General features: G+C 43.1%; 1 protein-coding gene and 1 non-coding gene across 5 annotated transcripts in view; both read right to left on the bottom strand.

Annotated features, from left to right (window-relative positions):
• Nucleotides 1-258: 258 nt before the first annotated feature.
• ASIP (agouti signaling protein) overlaps nt 259-19,513 on the bottom strand; it is a 173,883-nt gene continuing 154,628 nt past the window's right edge. For all 4 annotated transcript variants that reach the window (XM_081559818.1, XM_081559814.1, XM_081559817.1 and 1 more), the window contains 3 exons: nt 6,214-6,383; nt 3,151-3,215; nt 259-636 (listed from right to left, as the gene is read on the bottom strand). In XM_081559818.1, coding sequence (XP_081415944.1) covers nt 460-636; nt 3,151-3,215; nt 6,214-6,373 — 402 coding nt within the window. In that variant the 5' untranslated portion in view covers nt 6,374-6,383 and the 3' untranslated portion in view covers nt 259-459. The remainder of the gene's footprint in view (nt 637-3,150; nt 3,216-6,213; nt 6,384-19,513) is intronic.
• On the bottom strand, nt 13,605-13,803 carry LOC145533582 (small nucleolar RNA SNORA73 family). Its single transcript, XR_014074173.1, has one exon. It is a non-coding gene; the product is annotated as a small nucleolar RNA SNORA73 family (small nucleolar RNA).

Here is a 19,513-nt window from a genome sequence, read left to right as displayed (position 1 = left end):
GAGCGACTTCACTTTCTTACTGCCTCCCTGGTTTTGGAGGCAGCTTCGGGTGTCCCCAGGGTAAAAGGTAGGGGCAGCACTGTCTCTGACGGCCAGAGCCAGAAAAGGGCTTACCAGGAGTGCAGCCTCAGGGCTAAGTAACCGCGTTTCCCCAGGCCCGGGAGAGAGCAGGTGAGCAGCTCGCGGATCTTCTGCTGTGCAGGGGACTCGGCGAAGGGAAAAGTATGGTTTGGGTTCGTTAAAGAAACAGCCACATACTTCCGAGCAGGCTACATGTATTTGGATTTTAGCCCAGACCTAGCCAAGACTTCCTGAAGCCCCGCCTCCTTAGAGCCCCGCCCCAACGCCAATAGCCACGCCCACCCAGTTCTCGGAAGCCCCTCCTACCAGAGCTCTCCGGCCCCAGAAAGGCCCCAGGGTCCCGGGAGCGGAAGCCCGCCCCGCCACCCTAAGGCGCGCTCAGCAGGTGGGGTTGAGCACGCGGCAGGAGCAGACGCTGCGGAAGAAGCGGCACAGGCAGAAGGCGCACGGGTCGCAGCAGGCGGGCGCTGGAGGCTTGCAGCTGTCGCGGGTGGCCACGCAGGGGGTAGGCGGCCGGGGACGGGGCCGTGCCACGTTCTTCATCGGAGCCTTTCTCTGCAAGGAAACGCCGGGACTACCCGAGCCATCCACGTCCGGCCCACTCGTCCTCACCCCTGCCTGGGAACTCCTCGGACTAGAAGTCCCCACCTGCTGTCCACCGCCCGCTCGACTCATGCCCACAGAGCACCCTAGCGGGTCCCCGCCTGCTCCGCCATCAACACTTAACTGACTCGGGCCTGGCCTCTTCTCTCCCTACGGGATCCCACTCAGCTCCACGGTTTTTAACTGCTGTCTCTGTTGTCTTCCCCTTCCAGTGTATCCGCAGTCCCTGTTAGTTCTGCTTTCACGGTAGGTCCTGAGTCTAGCCACTTCTTCACTACCGCTGCAACCGTGGGCTTGGCCACTGTCTGCTGCCCTTGCCCCCTTACTGTCCAATCTCCAGCGCCCAAGGGTCTAAGCACATCCTCCTTCCCCTTACTTGGATCCCCGAGGCCCTCTGTGGTTTGGCCCGCCCACCAATCCCACTAGTTTTAAACACACTGCCCCACCCGCCCGCCCTCTGTGCACCGAACACAGCAAATGAGTTCCTGTTGCAGGTGCTTTGCGTTTGGGGCTCCCTTTCCTGGGGACATTCTTTGCTATGCTGTCCAGTGCAGGCAGCCACCCACCATATGTGGCTGCTGAATACTTTAAATGTGTCTAGTGCAACTGAGGAACTGAGTTTTCAATTTTTATTTAATTTTAATTAAAATTTAAAGCTGAAGTAAAATGCTTCCCATTAAAGACAACTACATTGTTTTGTTAGGACTGTATTTCACTAGTGTTAAAAACTGGGCATCAGAATTGAGAGTATAGAAGTCAAAGACTTAGTGCAAAAAAAGTAAAATATCAATAACTTTTTATGTTGGTTACATATTAAAATGATATTTGGGATCTACTGGGTTAAATAAAATATTAATATTAATTGCACCTTTTTTTTTCTTTTAAAAATCTGGCTAGAATTTTAATTTATATGTGTCTCACGTTGCATTTCCACTGAACACTGTGGCTCAAGATTACGGAGTTTCTCAGTCTTTTAAGCACTGCTTCCTTCTAGAGAACCTCCCCTGACCACTTTTCCCTTCCCTCTGTCTCACTGCCATGCTTTCATTCCTTCACAGTGTTTATCATTATTTGAACAGCACTGGTTAACGTGCTGTTCTCCTTTTTCTCCCAGAAGAGTGTAAACTCCATGAGAGCAGCTATCTCTCTCTCTTGTTCACTACTATATTCCCAGAATCGAGCATGCAAATAGATTTTACAGTTCTGTCAATCATCTGATCTGCGTGTTCACTTTACAGAAGGCTCAAAGAGAACCGGGAACTTTATTGTGATCACAGAGCCAGGTCGTACTTTCCAATGCCTAGTACAGTATTCCCGGCTCTGTTTACAGTGATCTGATCAAATGAGGCACACTAAAATAGGAACACTGTGCATTTCAACAGTGCCTTAACCTAGTATTTCTCCAAGTGTGGGAACCTGTATCATGTTGGTACAATTTTAGGCAGTACATGAATATTAAATGACACTGAATCACAGTGAGAGAGGATTCTTTTTTCAATCTTTTTCAAATGGAAAGGCTCAGTTTGATGTCAGTATAGGCTTGTTGTTTTCCCAACACTTTCTAATCCCTCTTTGTTAATACAGAGAGCAAGTTTCAGATTTAGAACTTTTGGCAAGCAACACCAACCAGCTAGAATTTGCTAACGAGGTTTTATTTTCATGGTTACTTCCTATTTATGCCAAGTGATACTGGTTTTCTATCATGATTATATAGTTTTTTTTAAATTTATTTTTGTTTCTGGCTGTCCTGAGTCTTCGCTGCTTCGAGGGCTTTTCTCTAGTTGTGGTTAGTGGGGGCTACTCTCTAGCTGCAGTGTTTGGGCCTCTCATTTCAGTGGCTTCTCTTGTTGCCTTGCATGGGCTCTAGGGCGGACAGGCTTCAGTAGTTGTAGCTCCCCGGCTCTAGAGTACAGGCTCAATAGTTGTGGCACACGGGCCTAGTTGCTCTGAGGCATGTGGGGGTCTTTCTGGCCCAAGGATCCAACCCATGTCTTCTGCATTGGCAGGCGGATTCTTTACCACAGAGCCACCAGGGAAGTCCTGTTACATAGTATTTTTTTTTTTTTTTAAGTTTTAAACAAATATTAAATAAGTGGAACTCAGATATGGTAAAAGTTGTAGAAATGGTTCTGAAATGACTGAGGTTTGGGAAACATCGCGTTCATCCAAAAGAATGAATGACAGTGAAATTTCAGGCAGGGTTCGAGCTAGTTTAGGAAGTTTGAGCTAGTTATTTTAGGCAGGGTTCAAGCTAGTTTAGTTTAGGTAAGCAATTTTACTCAGCATCCTGGACCTCAGCTCTTGGGGGTCTGTTTCAGGGCTCAAGGTCAGGAAGGTTTTGGTAGTTTTCAGTTTCTCTGGGGCATGCAACCCTGGAAAATCTTTCATTTAGTTTCTAGCCAGAGCTTGGGTGTTCTCCCCCTTTAAGTCCAGTCCCATCCCGACAATGTGAACTCCCAGGCCTACCTTGGAAGGTCTTTTCTTCTTTTCCGCTTCATTTCTGCTGATGTTTTTGGATTTCTTGTTCAGTGCTTCAAAGAGAAACAGAAGGAACAAAGCCATTTTCTGAGGATCCTTAACTGCAGTGAAGTGGGAGGAGCAGAGAGGGCTCCAGGAAACCCCAGGGTGGGGCAGAGGATGAAGGTTTGTTTGGATAGATCACATCTTGGGACTTAGGCCAGCAGCTTCTGCAGCCTGGCTGCAGACCTGGAGCCAGAGACTGAGAGCAAAGAGTCCTCTGAAGGAAAGTGAAAGGGAAAATCCAAGATGGCCCTGGAAAATGGACTCAGTGTCTCATATAAGGATGGTCTTGTGTTTCCGGTATTTCTATTTCCTATTTCTCAGAGCTTTGGAGCCAGGCAGATCTGATTTGAATCCTGACTCTGCCACATAACAGCTTTGTGGTCTTGGACAACCTACTTAATCTCCTTAAGACTCAGTTTTCTCATATGCAAGTAGGTATTGTAATACCTACCTTGAAGAGTTGTGAAGATAAATGAGGTATGTTTATATAGTGGAAAATCTGACACAGACCAATGTTAATGTGCTCCAGTCCCTTCCCATATATCTAGAATATCCTCTTTTTGAAGTGAGAGGCAAGTCAGTAAGGAATATTAGTTTTGAGCTTAGATTCTGGAGTTAAACAGAACATTTCATGCAAAGATAGGCTCAATAAAGGACAGAAATGGTATGGACCTAACAGAAGCAGAAGATATTAAGAAGAGGTGGCAAGAATACACAGAAGAACTGTACAAAAAAGATCTTCACGACCCAGATAATCATGATGGTGTGATCACTCACCTAGAGCCAGACATCCTGGAATGTGAAGTCAAGTGGGCCTTAGAAAGCATCACTACGAACAAAGCTAGTGGAGGTGATGGAATTCCAGTTGAGCTATTTCAAATCCTGAAAGATGATGCTGTGAAAGTGCTGCACTCAATATGTCAGCAAATTTGTCAAACTCAGCAGTGGCCACAGGACTGGAAAAGGTCAGTTTTCGTTCCAATCCCAAAGAAAGGCAATGCCAAAGAATGCTCAAACTACCGCACAATTGCACTCATCTCACATGCTAGTAAAGTAATGCTCAAAATTCTCCAAGCCAGGCTTCAGCAATACGTGAACCGTCAACTTCTAGATGTTCAAGCTGGTTTTAGAAAAGGCAGAGGAACCAGAGATCAAATTGCTAATATCTGCTGGATCATCGAAAAAGCAAGAGAGTTCCAGAAAAACATCTATTTCTGCTTTATTGACTATGCCAAAGCCTTTGACTGTGTGGATCACAATAATCTGTGGAAAATTCTGAAAGAGATGGGAATACCAGACCATCTGACCTGTCTCTTGAGAAACCTGTATGCAGGTCAGGAAGCAACAGTTAGAACTGGACATGGAACAACAGACTGGTTCCAAATAGGAAAAGGAGTACGTCAAGGTTGTATATTGTCACCCTGCTTATTTAACTTCTATGCAGAGTACATCATGAGAAACGCTGGGCTGGAAGAAACACAAGCTGGAATCAAGATTGCCGGGAGAAATATCAATAACCTCAGATATGTGGATGACACCCCCCTTATGGCAGAAGTGAAGAAGAACTAAAGAGCCTCTTGATGAAGGTGAAGGAGGAGAATGAAAAAGTTGGCTTAAAGCTCAACGTTCAGAAAACTAAGATCATGGCATCTGGTCCCATCACTCCATGGGAAATAGATGGGGAAACAGTGGAAACAGTGTCAGACTTTATTTTTTTGGGCTCCAGAATCACTGCTGATGGTGATTGCAGCCATGAAATTAAAAGATGCTTACTCCTTGGAAGGAAGGTTATGGCCAACCTAGATAGCATATTTAAAAGCAGAGACATTACTTTGCCAACAAAAGTCCGTCTAGTCAAGGCTATGGTTTTTCCAGTGGTCATGTATGGATGTGAGAGTTGGACGGTGAAGAAAGCTGAGCGCCGAAGAATTGATGCTTTTGAACTGTGGTGTTGGAGAAGACTCTTGAGAGTCCCTTGGACTGCAAGGAGATCCAATCAATCCATCCTAAAAGAGATCAATCCTGGGTGTTCATTGGAAGGTCTGATGTTGAAGCTGAAACTCCAATACTTTGGCCACCTCATGCGAAGGGTTGACTCATTGGAAAAGACCCTAGTGCTGGGTAGGATTGGGGGCGGGAAGAGAAGGGGACGACAGAGGATGAGATGGTTGGATGGCATCACCGACTCGATGAACATGGGTTTGGGTAGACTCCGGGAGTTGGTGATAGACAGAGAGGCCTGGCGTGCTTCAATTCATGGGGTCGCAGAGAGTCCGACATGACTGAGCGACTGAACTGAACTGAACTGAACCCAGAACCTGGGTGTGTATTCAGTTCAGTCAGTTCAGTTCAGTGGCTCAGTCGTGTCTTACTCTTTGCGACCCATGGACCGTCTCTGCCAATTACAAACTGTATGTTAGTTACTTAACTTTTCTAACTTTTAATTTACTTAGCTGTGAAATAAAATAGGAATAAAAATAGTACTCACTTCAGAGTGCCTATGAGAAAATAAGTATATATGTTATTATAATTATTGTCAGATGAATTCGAACCAGAAATTCTCCAATGCTAGGCTCTAATGCCCCTGATATTTTCCTCTGAGCAGTTATTTTCAATTCTCAACCCTGGTGTGAAAGAACTAGTTCGTCCCAGATTTGGTTTTATTCTGCAGCATTTTCTAAAAATATTACCATTGATAGGAGTTATGTGATTCAGTAAGTTTCAGAAATGCCAAGTTAAACCAAATTCACCAAGTGTCTTGACTTAAGGGTTTCTCAGAGCCTCTAACATGCTAAGCTGCATATTAGATTGGTGAGAGGTAGAGCTTTCTTAACCAAATGAGTTAAGGGGCACTTGGTTCCTCCAGAATTGTTCTGAGGAATGAGCATAAAGGAGCTCTGACTGATGGCAATGGATCCTGATATTGGCTTGGGGAGTGTTTGATGCCCTGCAGTCCCTTCTCATGGGCCAGAGCCCATAGGCTGGGCCCCAGGCCAGGCTACTTACCCACAATAGAGACAGAAGGGAAATCCAACAGTTTCATGGAAGAGTTGTTCTTCAGGTTCCTTTCATCTCTGGGCTTTTCCTCAGGTGCCAGGTGGCTATAGGCAGTGAGGAGGCACAGGCAGACCAGCAAGGTAGCCAGGAGGAGGCGGTTGACATCCATCCTAGGAGACCTGAGAGGGACAGAGAAGGCAGTCAGGTGGGCCAGGGGTTCTGGCAAACGCATGTGCCCTCCTGCTTTCTTTATGTTTCTTTGGGCTGGTGCTCTGACCCCCATCCCACAGCCCAGTGTCCCAGTGGAGGTGGAGGACCAGCAAGGCTTAGGACAGGGAAGGAGAACTCATGAAGGAAAAAGAGAGGAAAGGAGAGATGGGAGAGGAAGAAAGACAAGGAAGGGAGGGAGATTGCAAAGAGAAAAAGAATGCATAGCAATTGGTCTCTGCCTTCCAGAGGGTGGGGTGCTCTTTTGTTTTGTAAGTCGGTGGCTCCAAGAGACTCAAGGCCTAAGCAGAATTGTTGATAGGTCCTCAGTAATGCCTCACAGTGGCAGATGTCCTACTAAAGTACAGAGAATAAGGCTCATGAGTTAAGACTCAAGAGAAGGGGCATGGATAAATGGCTCCTTTGGACAAATGTGTATGCCATTGCATATGCTATATTCTGACATCCAAAGGAAATGAATGCAGGTATGTTTTGTGTCAGAAGGATAGGATGGACCTGTTCATATAGGCTAGCTAGATTTATTGATTTATTGCTAGCTGGGTTTTGATGAAGAAAACAGATCCCAGAGTGGATTTCTTCCCACAAATGTCTGTTTGGCTCAGTCAGGGCTCACAGCTTCAGCAGCATCTCATCGTCTCTGAGTGTGGGATACCCACGCCTCACCCACCCTGTGCATGTTCTTGCTATCGGATCTGGACTTATTAGTTAGATGGCGCTAGAGGTGAAGAACCTGCCTGCCAGTATAGGAGATGTAAGAGACTTGGGTTGGGAAGATCCCCTGGAGGAGGGCATGGCAATCCACTCCAGTATTCTTGCCTGGAGAATCCCATGGAAAGAGGAACCTGGAGGGCTCCAGTCCATAGGGTTTCAAACAGTCAGACACGACTGAAGTGACTTAGCATGCACGCAAGCCAATATATTCCCTTTATTTTCTTGAGATTTTTTTTTAATGTGAACCATTTTTAAAGCCTTTATTTGTAATAATATTGCTTGTTTTATGTTTTGGTTTTGGGTTGGGGAGCATGTAAGATCTTAGCTCAAACTCACACCCCCTGCATTGGAAGGTGGAGTCTTAACCACTGGACCACCAGGGAAGTCTCCCCTTTATTGTTTTAAACTAGTATGAGTGGAGTTTTCTGTTACTCTCAACTCAGGGCATTCTAAAGGATACTTTCCCTTGCAAATTGTTCTGTTGTTACATTTTCAGGTGTAAAGTTAGACTCTAAAGCAAAAATCGCCGAGTACAAAGTTACTCCAGCTGGCAAATGATGGAATTTTTTAAAAAATTTCACACTGGAATAAGTAATTGGCTTGCCTTTAGGGATCATATTGTATGAAAAAAATCTTTTTCTTTGAACACTAGGATCACCATCAGCATAATGAAAGGTTCATACTACGAGAGGTGTACAGTAACTGAGACCAGCTGAGGGAAAAGCATATCCACAGCTCCTAATTCTGGAGTGGCTGTCTCCTTATTGCAGAGCAGGGGCTCTCTGGATAGGAGGTTGATCAGAATCGCCTGCATATTTATTTATTTTAAAAATGTATTTATTTTGGTTGTGCTGGGTTTTCGTTGCTGCACACAGGCTTTCTCTAGTTGTGTGAGCAGGGACTACTCTTTGATGTGGTGTGCAGGCTTCTCATTGTAGTGGCTTCTCTTGTTGCAGAACACAGGCTCTAGACATGTGGGCTCAGTAGTTGTGGTGCATGGGCTTAGTGGCTCCATGGCATGTGGAATCTTCCTGGACCAGGGATCAAACCCATGTCCCCTGCATTGGCAGGTGGATTCTTATCCACTGTGCCAGCAGGGAAGTCCTTGCCTCGCCTCGCCTGCATGTTTAAATTGTTTCTTTCCCCTCTCTCACTCACTCACTAAGTACATATGGTTGACTTTGCATAAGTTAACTGTGAGCATGATCTGGCTTCACTGTGCTTTCTATCTTTGTCCAATCACCACCCTCCACAGTCAAGAATGTTGGTTTTAATTTTTGACTCTTTCTTCCCTGATCTTTACATCCCATCTCTTACCAAATTTTACTTTATGCTCTCTTTAAATTATCTCATATTTTCCACTTCCTCTTCACTCCAGCCCATACCTTCTTCTCAGTGGAACCAGTTACACTACTCCTCCATCAGGAGGCCTTTGCTCTGGCTTCAACAACATTATCCACTCTGAGCTCCCCGAATCACATTTTCTCCTTCCTCCAGGGCCCAGCTCAATGCCAGCTTTGGCACATTTCTCTCTTAGTTTCAGGTCAGCCCCAATAGTTCTCTCCCCTTTCTGAACTCTTCCAGGTCTTAAACTTAATACCATATCGCTTAGTACTTCATTGTTCTTTAAGTGTTCATGTGGGTCATCTCATCAGTTAGACTTGGTTCTTTGTTTCAAGAGCCTCACAGTTGCCTCCCAGCTGCTGTAGCTCTGTCATACCCGCCTATTCCAGTTTGCCTCTCTGCCTGTTTTAGATGTCACTTGAATTCTAAATTCTTGGCCAACCAAAAAGTTCTTCTACCCCAGTTCAGTATAACTAGAGCCATCAGGGTTGCCTGGGATGGCTAGTTGGTTAGGACTGAGGAAAACTATATTTAAACAATTTCCTCCATTCCTTCCTTCTCAACTCCTAGGCCATCTCTTCCTCGTAGGACTCCCTTCTCTCTCTGATGCTGCTGCTGGGCTCTTAGCTTGGAGAGCAATTTCATTCTCTCTTGTTTCCCACATCCAATCAATCAGTCATTTGAGTTCTAGTGGTTTTCATTCCTCTCATTTCTCACAACCATTTCTCCCTCCCTTTCCATTCCTTTTGTCCCTAGTGGTCTAGTTCTTCCCACTTGGTCTTCCATAAGAGCCTCCTCATTGGCCTTGACTCTAGAACATATAACCAGATTAAGCTTCCTTTTAAATAAAGTCCCATTTCCTTTCATTCATACATACATATTCATTCATCTCGTTGATAGGAACAGAGTAAAGGGACAAAGGGCTTCCCTGGTAGCTGAGCTGACAAAGAATCAGCCTACAATGCAGGAGACCTCAGTTTGATTCCTGGGTTGGGAAGATCCACTAGAGAAGGGATAGACCACCCACTCCAGTGTTGTTGTGGTTCCCTGGTGGCTCAGCTGGTAAAGAATCCACCTGCAATGCAGGAGACCTGGGTTTGATCCCTGGATTGGGAAGATTCCCTGGAGAAGGGAATGTCTACCTACTCCGGTATTCTGACCTGGAAAATTCCAAGCACTGTATAGTCCATGGGGTCGCAAAGAGTCAGACATGACCGAGCAACTTTCACAAAGGGACAAAACAGGTCATTAAATAGCTAATCCCACGAGGGGATTGTAAGCAGAAAAAATATGGGAGACCTCTGTATTACTCAGATTAAAAAATCAATTACTCAGATAAAAAATATCAGGTTTGCTTAATCACAAAACCAAGCAGGCTTGCTTAGCAACAAAACCATGCAACAGAAGTATGAGACATGCCCACAAACAATAAAACAATGGTGGCATGAGACATCTTGTTCAGTGAGCTCAACAAGTTAATGATTTCCTAGGACATGCTCTCTGCACACATAAAAAACAATAATTTGTGGACCTAGCTTGGCCATGTAGGAACAAGAAAATTCTCTTGTTCAACCTAGAGGAGGAGTTGATGACGGAAGGGTGACGTCTATTCAAGAAAAAGAAATTTCTTCTCCCTTTCCCTACTTTTACTTTGATTATAAAACTGCAGCCCACTAAATTCTTGGGGTATGGCACCCTGTCACGCCCTGGATTGTAAGCCTCACAAGCATCCTATTCAAATAAATCATTTCTTAACCTATCACTTTGCCTCTTCCTGAATTCTTTCTGCACTGAAACATAAAGGACTGTGGTATCAGAGCTCTTCAGAACCCCCCAAAATGACACCAAATGCTTTCATAGTGAAAATTATTAGTTAAGTACCTACTATAAACCAGTGCTATGCTAGATTTTTGGGTTACAGTAGTGATCAAGATACAAAATGATGCCTGTCCTTACAGAGCTTAGATTCTATCAGGGATGGCTGACAAGTTAAATAAATTATTCTAATAAAGCTTTTGCCACAGGAAACCTCAACTAGTGCATAAACTTGGGGCAGGTCTCAGAGCAAGTTGCATTGAAGCTGAGAACAGAGGGCTGATTTGGATTTACCTATGCTGGAGAAGAGAGTAAAGATGGTGATGGCAGTGTTGCAGACACTGAGAATCATGTACAAGCATGAAGCTCTAAAGGCAAGAGAGGATGGTGCAGTTGAGGACCTAGAAAAGATCAGTAAATAAATAAATATAAATATAACAGGAGATGGAGGCAGGGGCCAGATCATGACAGGACTTCTAAACTCCATGGTAAGGAGTTTGGACAATATCTTCAAGACAATGGAAAATGAATGAAGAGTTTTGAATAGGAGGAGAGACTTAATCAGATTTGCATCGTAGAAAGATTCCTTGGACTGGGGTGTGGAGATGGAAGGGACAAGACGGAGAGGAGGAAAACCAATTAAGAGGCTGCTGCTGGATTCCAGGCAATGTCATTCCTATAGAGGGCTTACCCTGATTACCAAATGAAATACATACTACATAGCCTTAGAAAAGGACCAGAGCCCTCCCCAAGCTACCTTCCACATTCCTTCCCAGTTTTATCTTTTCTTATAGGAAGTATATACCCTAGCCAGGCTTAGCTACCTCCTGGTCCCCATACAAAGCTTCTTCTTTACCATTTCTTACGCCTGACCACTTCTGACCTAAGCACAGTACTTAGCTTGTTACACAAGCATTTATTTACTTATCACTGAAACTGAATCTGTGGCCTTTAGGGACTGCAGTATTCTTTTGCTCTTTCCATATTTTGTGTAGCATTTGTATGGTCTTCAAGCTAAGAATGGTTTTGACATTTGTAAAGTGTTCTATTAAAAAATAATAAAACAACAGGGAATTCCCTGATAGTCCAGTGGTTAGGACTCTGTGATTTCACTGCTGAAGGCCAGGGTTCAGTTCCTGGTTGGGGAACTAAGATCCTGCAAGCCTTGAGGAGTGGCTAAACAACAAGAGACCCTATGTGGTCCATAAAGCATAGAACATTTAGTATCTAGCCTTTCACAGAAAAAGTTTGCTGACCCTATCTGGAATGTGAGACTCAGAAGGGGCTGTTAAGCAAGCAAGAAAAATCTCGCATGACCCAAAGAAGATCTCATGTGCTGCAACTAACACCTGACACAGACAAATAAATAAATAAATATTAAAAAAATAATACTGAGAATTCCTTTATTGACGTGAAAGGATAGTTAGGAAATGTGAGTTAGAAAAGAAGTGACTGGAGTTTGGGGGAGATTAACTGAGACCCAATGTGCATTACTTCCTCTGAACACCTGATAATGTAGGAATTATCACCATCACAGCAACCAGCAGTTCTAATATACTAGCCACTGCACAACAGGCAGGAAGGAGAAGTCACCAGGTACCATCTCTAGACTAATTCAGGTTATAGTGAATTCCAAGGTTTAATTTTTTTAAGTTTCCTTTGTTGTACAAGCAACTCTTAAGGAATAAACTGAAAATACAGTTTCTTAGAATCTATAAAACTAGACTGAGCCTGGGAAGGGTGAAGTCTCAGTGGAATTAATCTTATTTGTATATTGGGAGAGGGTAAGAACCAATATTCCTTACATCAATCCTGTAAGAGATTGTATATTCTAAATATAATATACATCCATAATACTTAGGTGTATTATGATCCTTAGGGTCAGATTTTCTCTTTTTTTTTAAATTCAGGATTTTGTGGATTTTGGAAAAACAATATCTTCTATATACCATATTAGATCACATATACAGGGTCTAGAAGCACCCATTATAAATATATTGATGCTTCTGAAGCAAAAAGGTGTGAATATACAAAGGATAAACAAAGACTGAGAACTGATTTGCATCAGTTCAGGACAGATTTTGTTGCCAAATGAGTTAGCAAAGGGAAAAAAAAACAGTTTTCAGAGTTGGGGGACTTTGTCATTTCAGGTAATGGGTTAGGAACCTATACAAAGCCTTGGTGCTATCACTCCTTAACAGGGGACACACACTCCATCTGTTAATACAGGATCATAATGCTGACAGCAATGACCTGTTTAATTGCTTTTCTTAAGAGTAATCTGTCCTTCCACTCTGTAGTAGTGAAGAATGTTCTTTGATCAGTGGTATCACTGATGGCAATTCTTCCTCTTAAACTCATCATCTGCTTTAAGTTACTGCTTAGGACTTAAGATGAATTTCTCTTCAGTATGTGGATATAAAGAATCCAGAAAGGGTAGTGAGGTTTCATGGATATACCTGCCATTTAAGAGACTGTGTGCACCCTCAGCTCATCTGGGCCTCTGCTTTCTCATCTGTGAAATGAGAGGAGAGAACTATACAACCCAGTACACATTACAAGGCACAGATACAACTTGAATACAGATTTGTTTAATGGATGAAAGAATGGAAAGACCTTTCTATTTTAACATTCCATGAATCCATAATTTCTGATTCCTGCTTCCTGAACTTTGCAGAGGTTAAGCAGTTGCACAAAGAAGGATTTTGTAAAGGCCACTCGTGTACCCTTAAGAGCTGAGGGATTTATAAATGTATTAATGTGACTGAATCTGATTAAAGTCTCAAAAAGAGGGCATGAAAAGTCATGGCTAAATGCAAGTGGTTTATACACCTCAGGAGTGTTGATTTGTGTTTGTGCATGTGTGTGTGCACGCACTTGAGTACTAATGTGTAAGGGTTGATTGAGGGGCTATGGGAGACAGCAGTGTCCAGAGCATTTCTTTAAGGTAGGGAGATGGTGTATCAGTATTCAGTGGGCACTGAGTGTATGCCACAGACATCCCCTTAGCTATGACACTGGGGATAAGCTGACACCTTCATGTTTTAGGTCAAGGCCTTGGTCCCCAAAGGAAAGGAAAGAATTGTAATGTCCCAGTGATGGGAGATGGCTAACCACCTATTGGGACAGAGGTATAGTGAAAGATGAGAACTGAAGAAGAGGTGAAGGCAGCAGAATCTTCTTGAAGACTGCAAACAATATTAGCTGCTGACCTACCTAGGTGTTTATGAGGTGCAGTCCTGACAGCCTGCCCTGGGCTATGCTGGTGGCACCTAGGAGGGGAGCCAGGATTTTTTTTTTTTAGATGTTTCCTGCATGGTTTGTCTCCTCAGTCATTGTCCATAGGACTCTGAGAGCCGTAGGAATACGCAGGTGCAGATGCAATGCCCAGCTTCACCTCCAACATTGTGGAAAGGGACTGCACATCATGGGACAGAGCCCTACGCTCCCGTACACCACTTAGAGCCTGGGCAGAGTGACCTCCTGGGGTATCCATGCTGGATGTATTTGAATTTTTTTGTAAGCATGTTATCATTTTGTAATAAGAAACACCATGATGCTTTCACACTGTGGTGCTAGAGAAGGCTGTTGAGAGTCCCGTGGACAGCAAGGAGATCAAATTAGTCAATTCTAAAGGAAATCAATCCTGAATATTTATTGGAAGGACTGATGCTGAAGCTCCAATAATTTGGCCACCTGATGCAAACAGCCGATTCACTGGAAAAGACCCTGATGCTGGGAGAGAATGAAGGCAAAAGGAGAAGGGGATGACAGAGCATGAGATGGTTGGATGGCATCATCAACTCAACGGACATGAATTTGAGCAAACTTCGGGAGATGGTGAAGGACAGGGAAGCCTGGCATGCTGCAGTCCATGGCTGCAAAGAATTGAACACAACTGAGTGACTGAACAACAACAACAACAAGAAACAATAAAGGAGGATAGAAATAAAATATTAGAAGCTGTTTGACACAACACCAAAGGATTTTAAGAAGCTGGATGGAGAGTTATATTTGTTGTGTGATAGTGAGCCTGGGGAATTTGCAAGACCCTCCTCTCCTTTTGTACCTTAAATTCAGCATGCAATTTGCTCTCAGTACCTACTGCTGCTGTCAGTAAAATGTAGGGCTTTCTCATGGCATATCTTCCTACTACCTGGGGCTCTTGCTCTGCCCTGGAACACTCTCAAAGCTTGTTACTCTTCTGGCTCATAGCCACAGTTTCTGACATGCCAAAAGCCAGGAGAAGCAACACTTAATTTTTGTTGTGGTTTAGTTTCTCAGCCAAACTAGCTGGACCAAATACTGAGGGTCTGGAGCAGAGGAGTAATATCTCTCATTCATAGTTACCTAGATTCCTCACACCAGATGTTCAGCAGCTGCAGAAGGATCCCGCTGCCTTACACATGTTTCATCCACCTGGGCGGCTGGTGATATGCCTGGCTGGGCTGAGCGTGGGAGGCTCCACTGGGGCTACTGACCCATTCCTTAATGTTCACCCAGGCTTATTAGTGATGAAAATTTCTGGGGTAGCAGGAGAGTGACAATATGCTTTATCTACTTAGTTAACAGGAAGAACAGCCAATCAAGCAACAAATACTTTTTGAATGCCATGGGACTTGACATGAATCCCTGTCACTTCTCTCCAGGGGAGTTAAGTAGTGTCTCCTCCCTAGACACACTGTATTGCAATAATTTGTTCATTTGTCTGTCTCTTCTAGGCTGAAGACTCATTAAGGGCAGAGCATTTGCCTTATTCATCTCCATGCCCATTGCCTACCTACTACCCCTAGCCCTAATGCCTAAGCTCAGCACAAAATAAGCCCTCAACAGATGTTTCTCTCAATTGAGTTAATTTACTGTAAGCTCAGTATAAATGAATATGGGAATTCCCTGTCAGTTCAGTGGTTGGACTCAGTGCTTTCACTGCCATAGGCCGGGGTTCGATCCCTGGTCAGGGGAACTAGGATCCTGCAAGCTTGCGTGGTGCAGCCAAAAAAAAAAAAAAGATGAATAATGGTCCTTAGAAAAACAAGTCCCTGACTTTGGATGGCAAACAAACAAATAACTAACAAAAAAAGGAGGAGAGAAGAAGTGCTAGAGTGGAGGTACAAGTGAAATAAATGCCTCAGGTAGGCAGAAAAAAGAGTATGGTTAAACTGCTCAGGGTCTTGGGTGATTTCATGGGTTATTGTTGCCCTCTGATTTCCTCAGCCTCCTTCCAATTTTGGGCTGTAGCTCCTGGAGCACTCAGACATTTTGTGCTGCTCTTGCCAGTTTTTCCCTCTTTCGCATGGTTCTATTTAGCACACAGCCTCTGCTGTCCTTCCCCTTTGGCAGTCTTCTTGAATTTCCTGCCCTAGAGGGTGACTTCCTTTTATAGCTATCAGGCCACTGGTAGCCAAATGTGCACTTGCCAAAGCCAATTACTGAGATTTCCATTCTATTTTAATCAATTATTTGGCTAGAGCTTTTTTTTTTTAAATCCTTATTAGAGTATAGTTGCTTTACAATGTTGTGTTATTCAGGTAGGTGCAAAGTAACTGCAGTTTTGCACTGTCGAACTGTGCTGTTTGATATTGGAATACATAAATAAATGTGATTATGTTACACATTATTTTAACGCACATTTCTTGCATTTTTTTTGGCTAATGACTTATTACTTGCTGTTTATTTTATATTTATTTTAGACTAGGGAAATGATGTCTAGACAAAAAGTAAGTTCAAGCGATGTTCTTATTCAAGTTCAAAATGGTGCGTAAAGCAGCAGAGACAACTTGCAACATCAACAATGCTTTTGGCACAGGAATGGTTAACAAACGTACAGTGCAGTGGTGGTTCAAGAAATTTTGCAAAGGAGACAAGAGCCCTGAAGATGAGGAGTGCAGTGGCCGGCCATCGAAGTTGACAGTGACAACTGAGAGCCATCATTGAAGCTGATCCCCTTACTACAGGAGAAGTTGCTGAAGAACTCAACATCAGTTTTACGGTCATTCAGAATTTGAAGCAAATTGAAAAGGTGAAAAAGCGCAATAAGTGGCTGCCTCATGAACTGACCGAAAATTTTAAAAATCGTCATTTTGAAGTGTCGTCTTCTCTTATTTTATGCAACAATAATGAACCATTTATTGATTGGGTTGTGACGTGTGACAAAAAGTGGATTTTACATGACAACTGGCAATGACCAGTTCAGTCAGTGGTTGGACTGAGGAGAAGCCAAGCGTGCACCAAAAAAAGGTCATGGCCACTGTTTGGAGATCTGCTGCCTGTCCGATCCACTACAGCTTTCTGAATTCCAGCAAAGTCATTACATCTGAGGAATATGCTCAGCAAATCGATGAGATGTATGGAAAACTGCAATGCCTGAAGCCAGCATCGTACAGAAAGGGCCCGATTCTTCTCCACCGCAACGCCCCACCACACATTGCACAACCAATGCTTCAAAAGCTGAATGAATTTTGGTTTCTTCCAGGTATATGCCTAGTAGTGGGATTGCAGGGTCATATGGTGGTTTTATCCCTAGCTTTTTTAAGGAAATTCAACCCGGGTCTCTATAACAACCTAGAGGGATGGGAAGGGGAGAAAGGTGGGAGGGAGGCTCAGAAAGGAGGGAACATATGTATACCTATGGCTGATTCATGTTAACATTTGGCAGAAACCAACACAATTCTGTAAAGCAATTATCCTTCAATTAAAAAATAAATAAATATTTTAAAAATTAAAAAAAAAAGTTGAATACATTGGGCTACAAGTTTTGCCTCATCTGCCATATTCACCTGACCTCTTGCCAACTGACTATCACTTCTTCAAGTATCTGGACAACTTTTTGCAGGAAAAAGGCTTCTACAAGCAACAGGAAGCAGAAAATGCTTTCTAAGAGTTTGTCAAACCCCAACACATGGATTTTTTTATGCTACAAGAATAAACTTTCTCACTGACAAAAATGTGTTACTTGTAAGCATCCCGATTTTGATTAATAAAGATGTGTTTGAGCCTAGTTATAATGATTTAAAATTCACGGTCCAAAACTGAAATTACTTTCTCACCAACATAAATGGTTTCTACTGTACCGCAAATGGAAGCAGCCCTACATATACATACATCCCCTCTTTTTTTCGATTTCCTTTCTACTCAGGTCATCACAGAGCACTGAGTAGAGTTTTCTGAGTTATACACTAGGTTCTCATTAGTTATCTATTTTATACATAGTATCAACAATGTATGCATATCAAATCCCAATCTCCCAATTCATCCCACTCCCCCTTCCTTCCCTTGTTGTACATGTGTTTGTTCTCCAAGTCTGTGCCTCTATTTCTGTTTTGCAAATAAGATCATCTATACCATTTTTCTAGATTCCACATATATGCATTAATATGTGATGTTTGTTTTTCTCTTTCTGACTTACTTCACTCTGTATGACAGTTTCTAGGTTAATCCATGTCTCTACAAATGACCCAATTTTGTTCCTTTTTAAGGGCTGAGTAATATTCCATTGTATATATGTCCTGCATCTACTTTATCCATTCCTCTGTTGATGGACATTTAGGTTGCTTAGAGCTTTTCTTAAGAAGAAGAAGCCAAACCGCATAGTGGGAAGATTAGCTCCTGCACATCCAAACTAGGTTGGTGGCCTGGGGTTGTGGGAAGTAGTCAGTGATCTGAGTCAGGAGTACAGGTGCCAAGTTCCTGATCCTCTTCCAAGGGATAGTTCTAGGCATTTCATTACAATCTCCTAACAAAATGGGGAGACCATTTTCTTTCTCATTTCTATCTCATGGGATTGTAAGTTACCAGTATGCTGCCTAATTTGTGGTGTTCTGTGCAAAATGAAAATGTGGAACCACTTGCTAAAAAGTTAAGAATTTCAAGGAACACTTTAAACTAAGCAAACATGAGGCCCTCTAAGCATGAGGCCCTATGCAAATGCTCACATGAATGCTCATGAAGCCATTTCTGGTTATAAGAATGAGAAAGCTGACACTAATAGTGTGACATGTGGCTCTAAAGGAGTTTCTGAGGAAAAAAAAAAGTTTGTAGATTAGGGGAAACATTAAATTACACTCAGTAGTTTCAGCAGTGATGGTAAGATTGCTTCTAGACATTCCCTGCAGCTGTCTGTGCTCCAGGCATGAGACATCTTAATGGAGCAGAGGCCAAAAATGGACCTAGGTTCTAGGCCCAGCCCTGCCAGGAATTCACTGTGGGACTTCTGAAAAGTTACTTTCTCTCTATGGACACTTTTTCTTCACCTGTACAAAAAAGGATTTGAATTAGATGGTTAAGGTCTCTTCTAACTCTGACTGTAAGCATCTATGGAGGAGGCCCCTTTTGTCTTGTCACTTTAGCAAAGCTATACGGTAACTAACCTCCAGCCAGGCGCCACCACCGCCATGCTCTACTCGTCTCCTGCCCAAGCACACTTTTCACATCTTTTGATCACATAATACCTTGCCTAATCTGTTGGTTCTTTCTGTAGATCAAAACACTAGAAATGAAGAATAAGTAATTAACAGATGACCAGATCTCTTTCCTAGTCTTCCCTTCAGTAACCTCACAAGCAAATTATATGAACAAGATATTATCTAAAGAAATATCACAAGTAGCCAGCAAGCCTGCACACAGGGGATATGGCAATAAGTGTGGTCCCCTATCTCAATGATTAACAGATTACTTCCCCTTTTCCCTTAAAAAACTTCCATGGCCTAGGAGAATCTTCAGAGTTGATTTTTGGGGACATGAGTCCACCTTCTCCCCAGAAAGCTGGCTTTCTGATTAAAAGCAACATTTTCTGTTTCTACCAACACCTGCCTCTCAAATATTAATTTTTGAGCAACAAGCAGCCAGACCTGAGTTCAGTAATATAACCTGCTGTGATTCCATATGAGCAGCATCCCCTTCCAAGAGGCTGCAACACACTCTGTTGAATATTCCTTTTGATGGTAAGAATTTGCCCTCTGAAAATAAATCTGATTTCAGGAAGCAGACAATGATTTATAGCCAAGTCTAGTAAGAATGGTAATATACGGCCTAAATCAGGAGAATTTATAATTGAAAAACAATTTTCATTTTAAGCTGACACATTGGAAGGACTGATGCTGAAGCTGAAACTGCAATACTTTGGCCACCTGATGCGAAGAACTGACTCATTGGAAAAGACCCTGATGCTGGGAAAGATTGAAGGCAGGAGAAGAGGACAACAGAGGATGAGATG

This window comes from Giraffa tippelskirchi, chromosome 13 (genome assembly GCF_054371585.1).
Source record: "Giraffa tippelskirchi isolate mGirTip1 chromosome 13, T2T-mGirTip1v1.2.pri, whole genome shotgun sequence".
NCBI lineage: Eukaryota > Metazoa > Chordata > Mammalia > Artiodactyla > Giraffidae > Giraffa > Giraffa tippelskirchi.
This window is presented reverse-complemented; position numbering and strand designations above follow the sequence as displayed.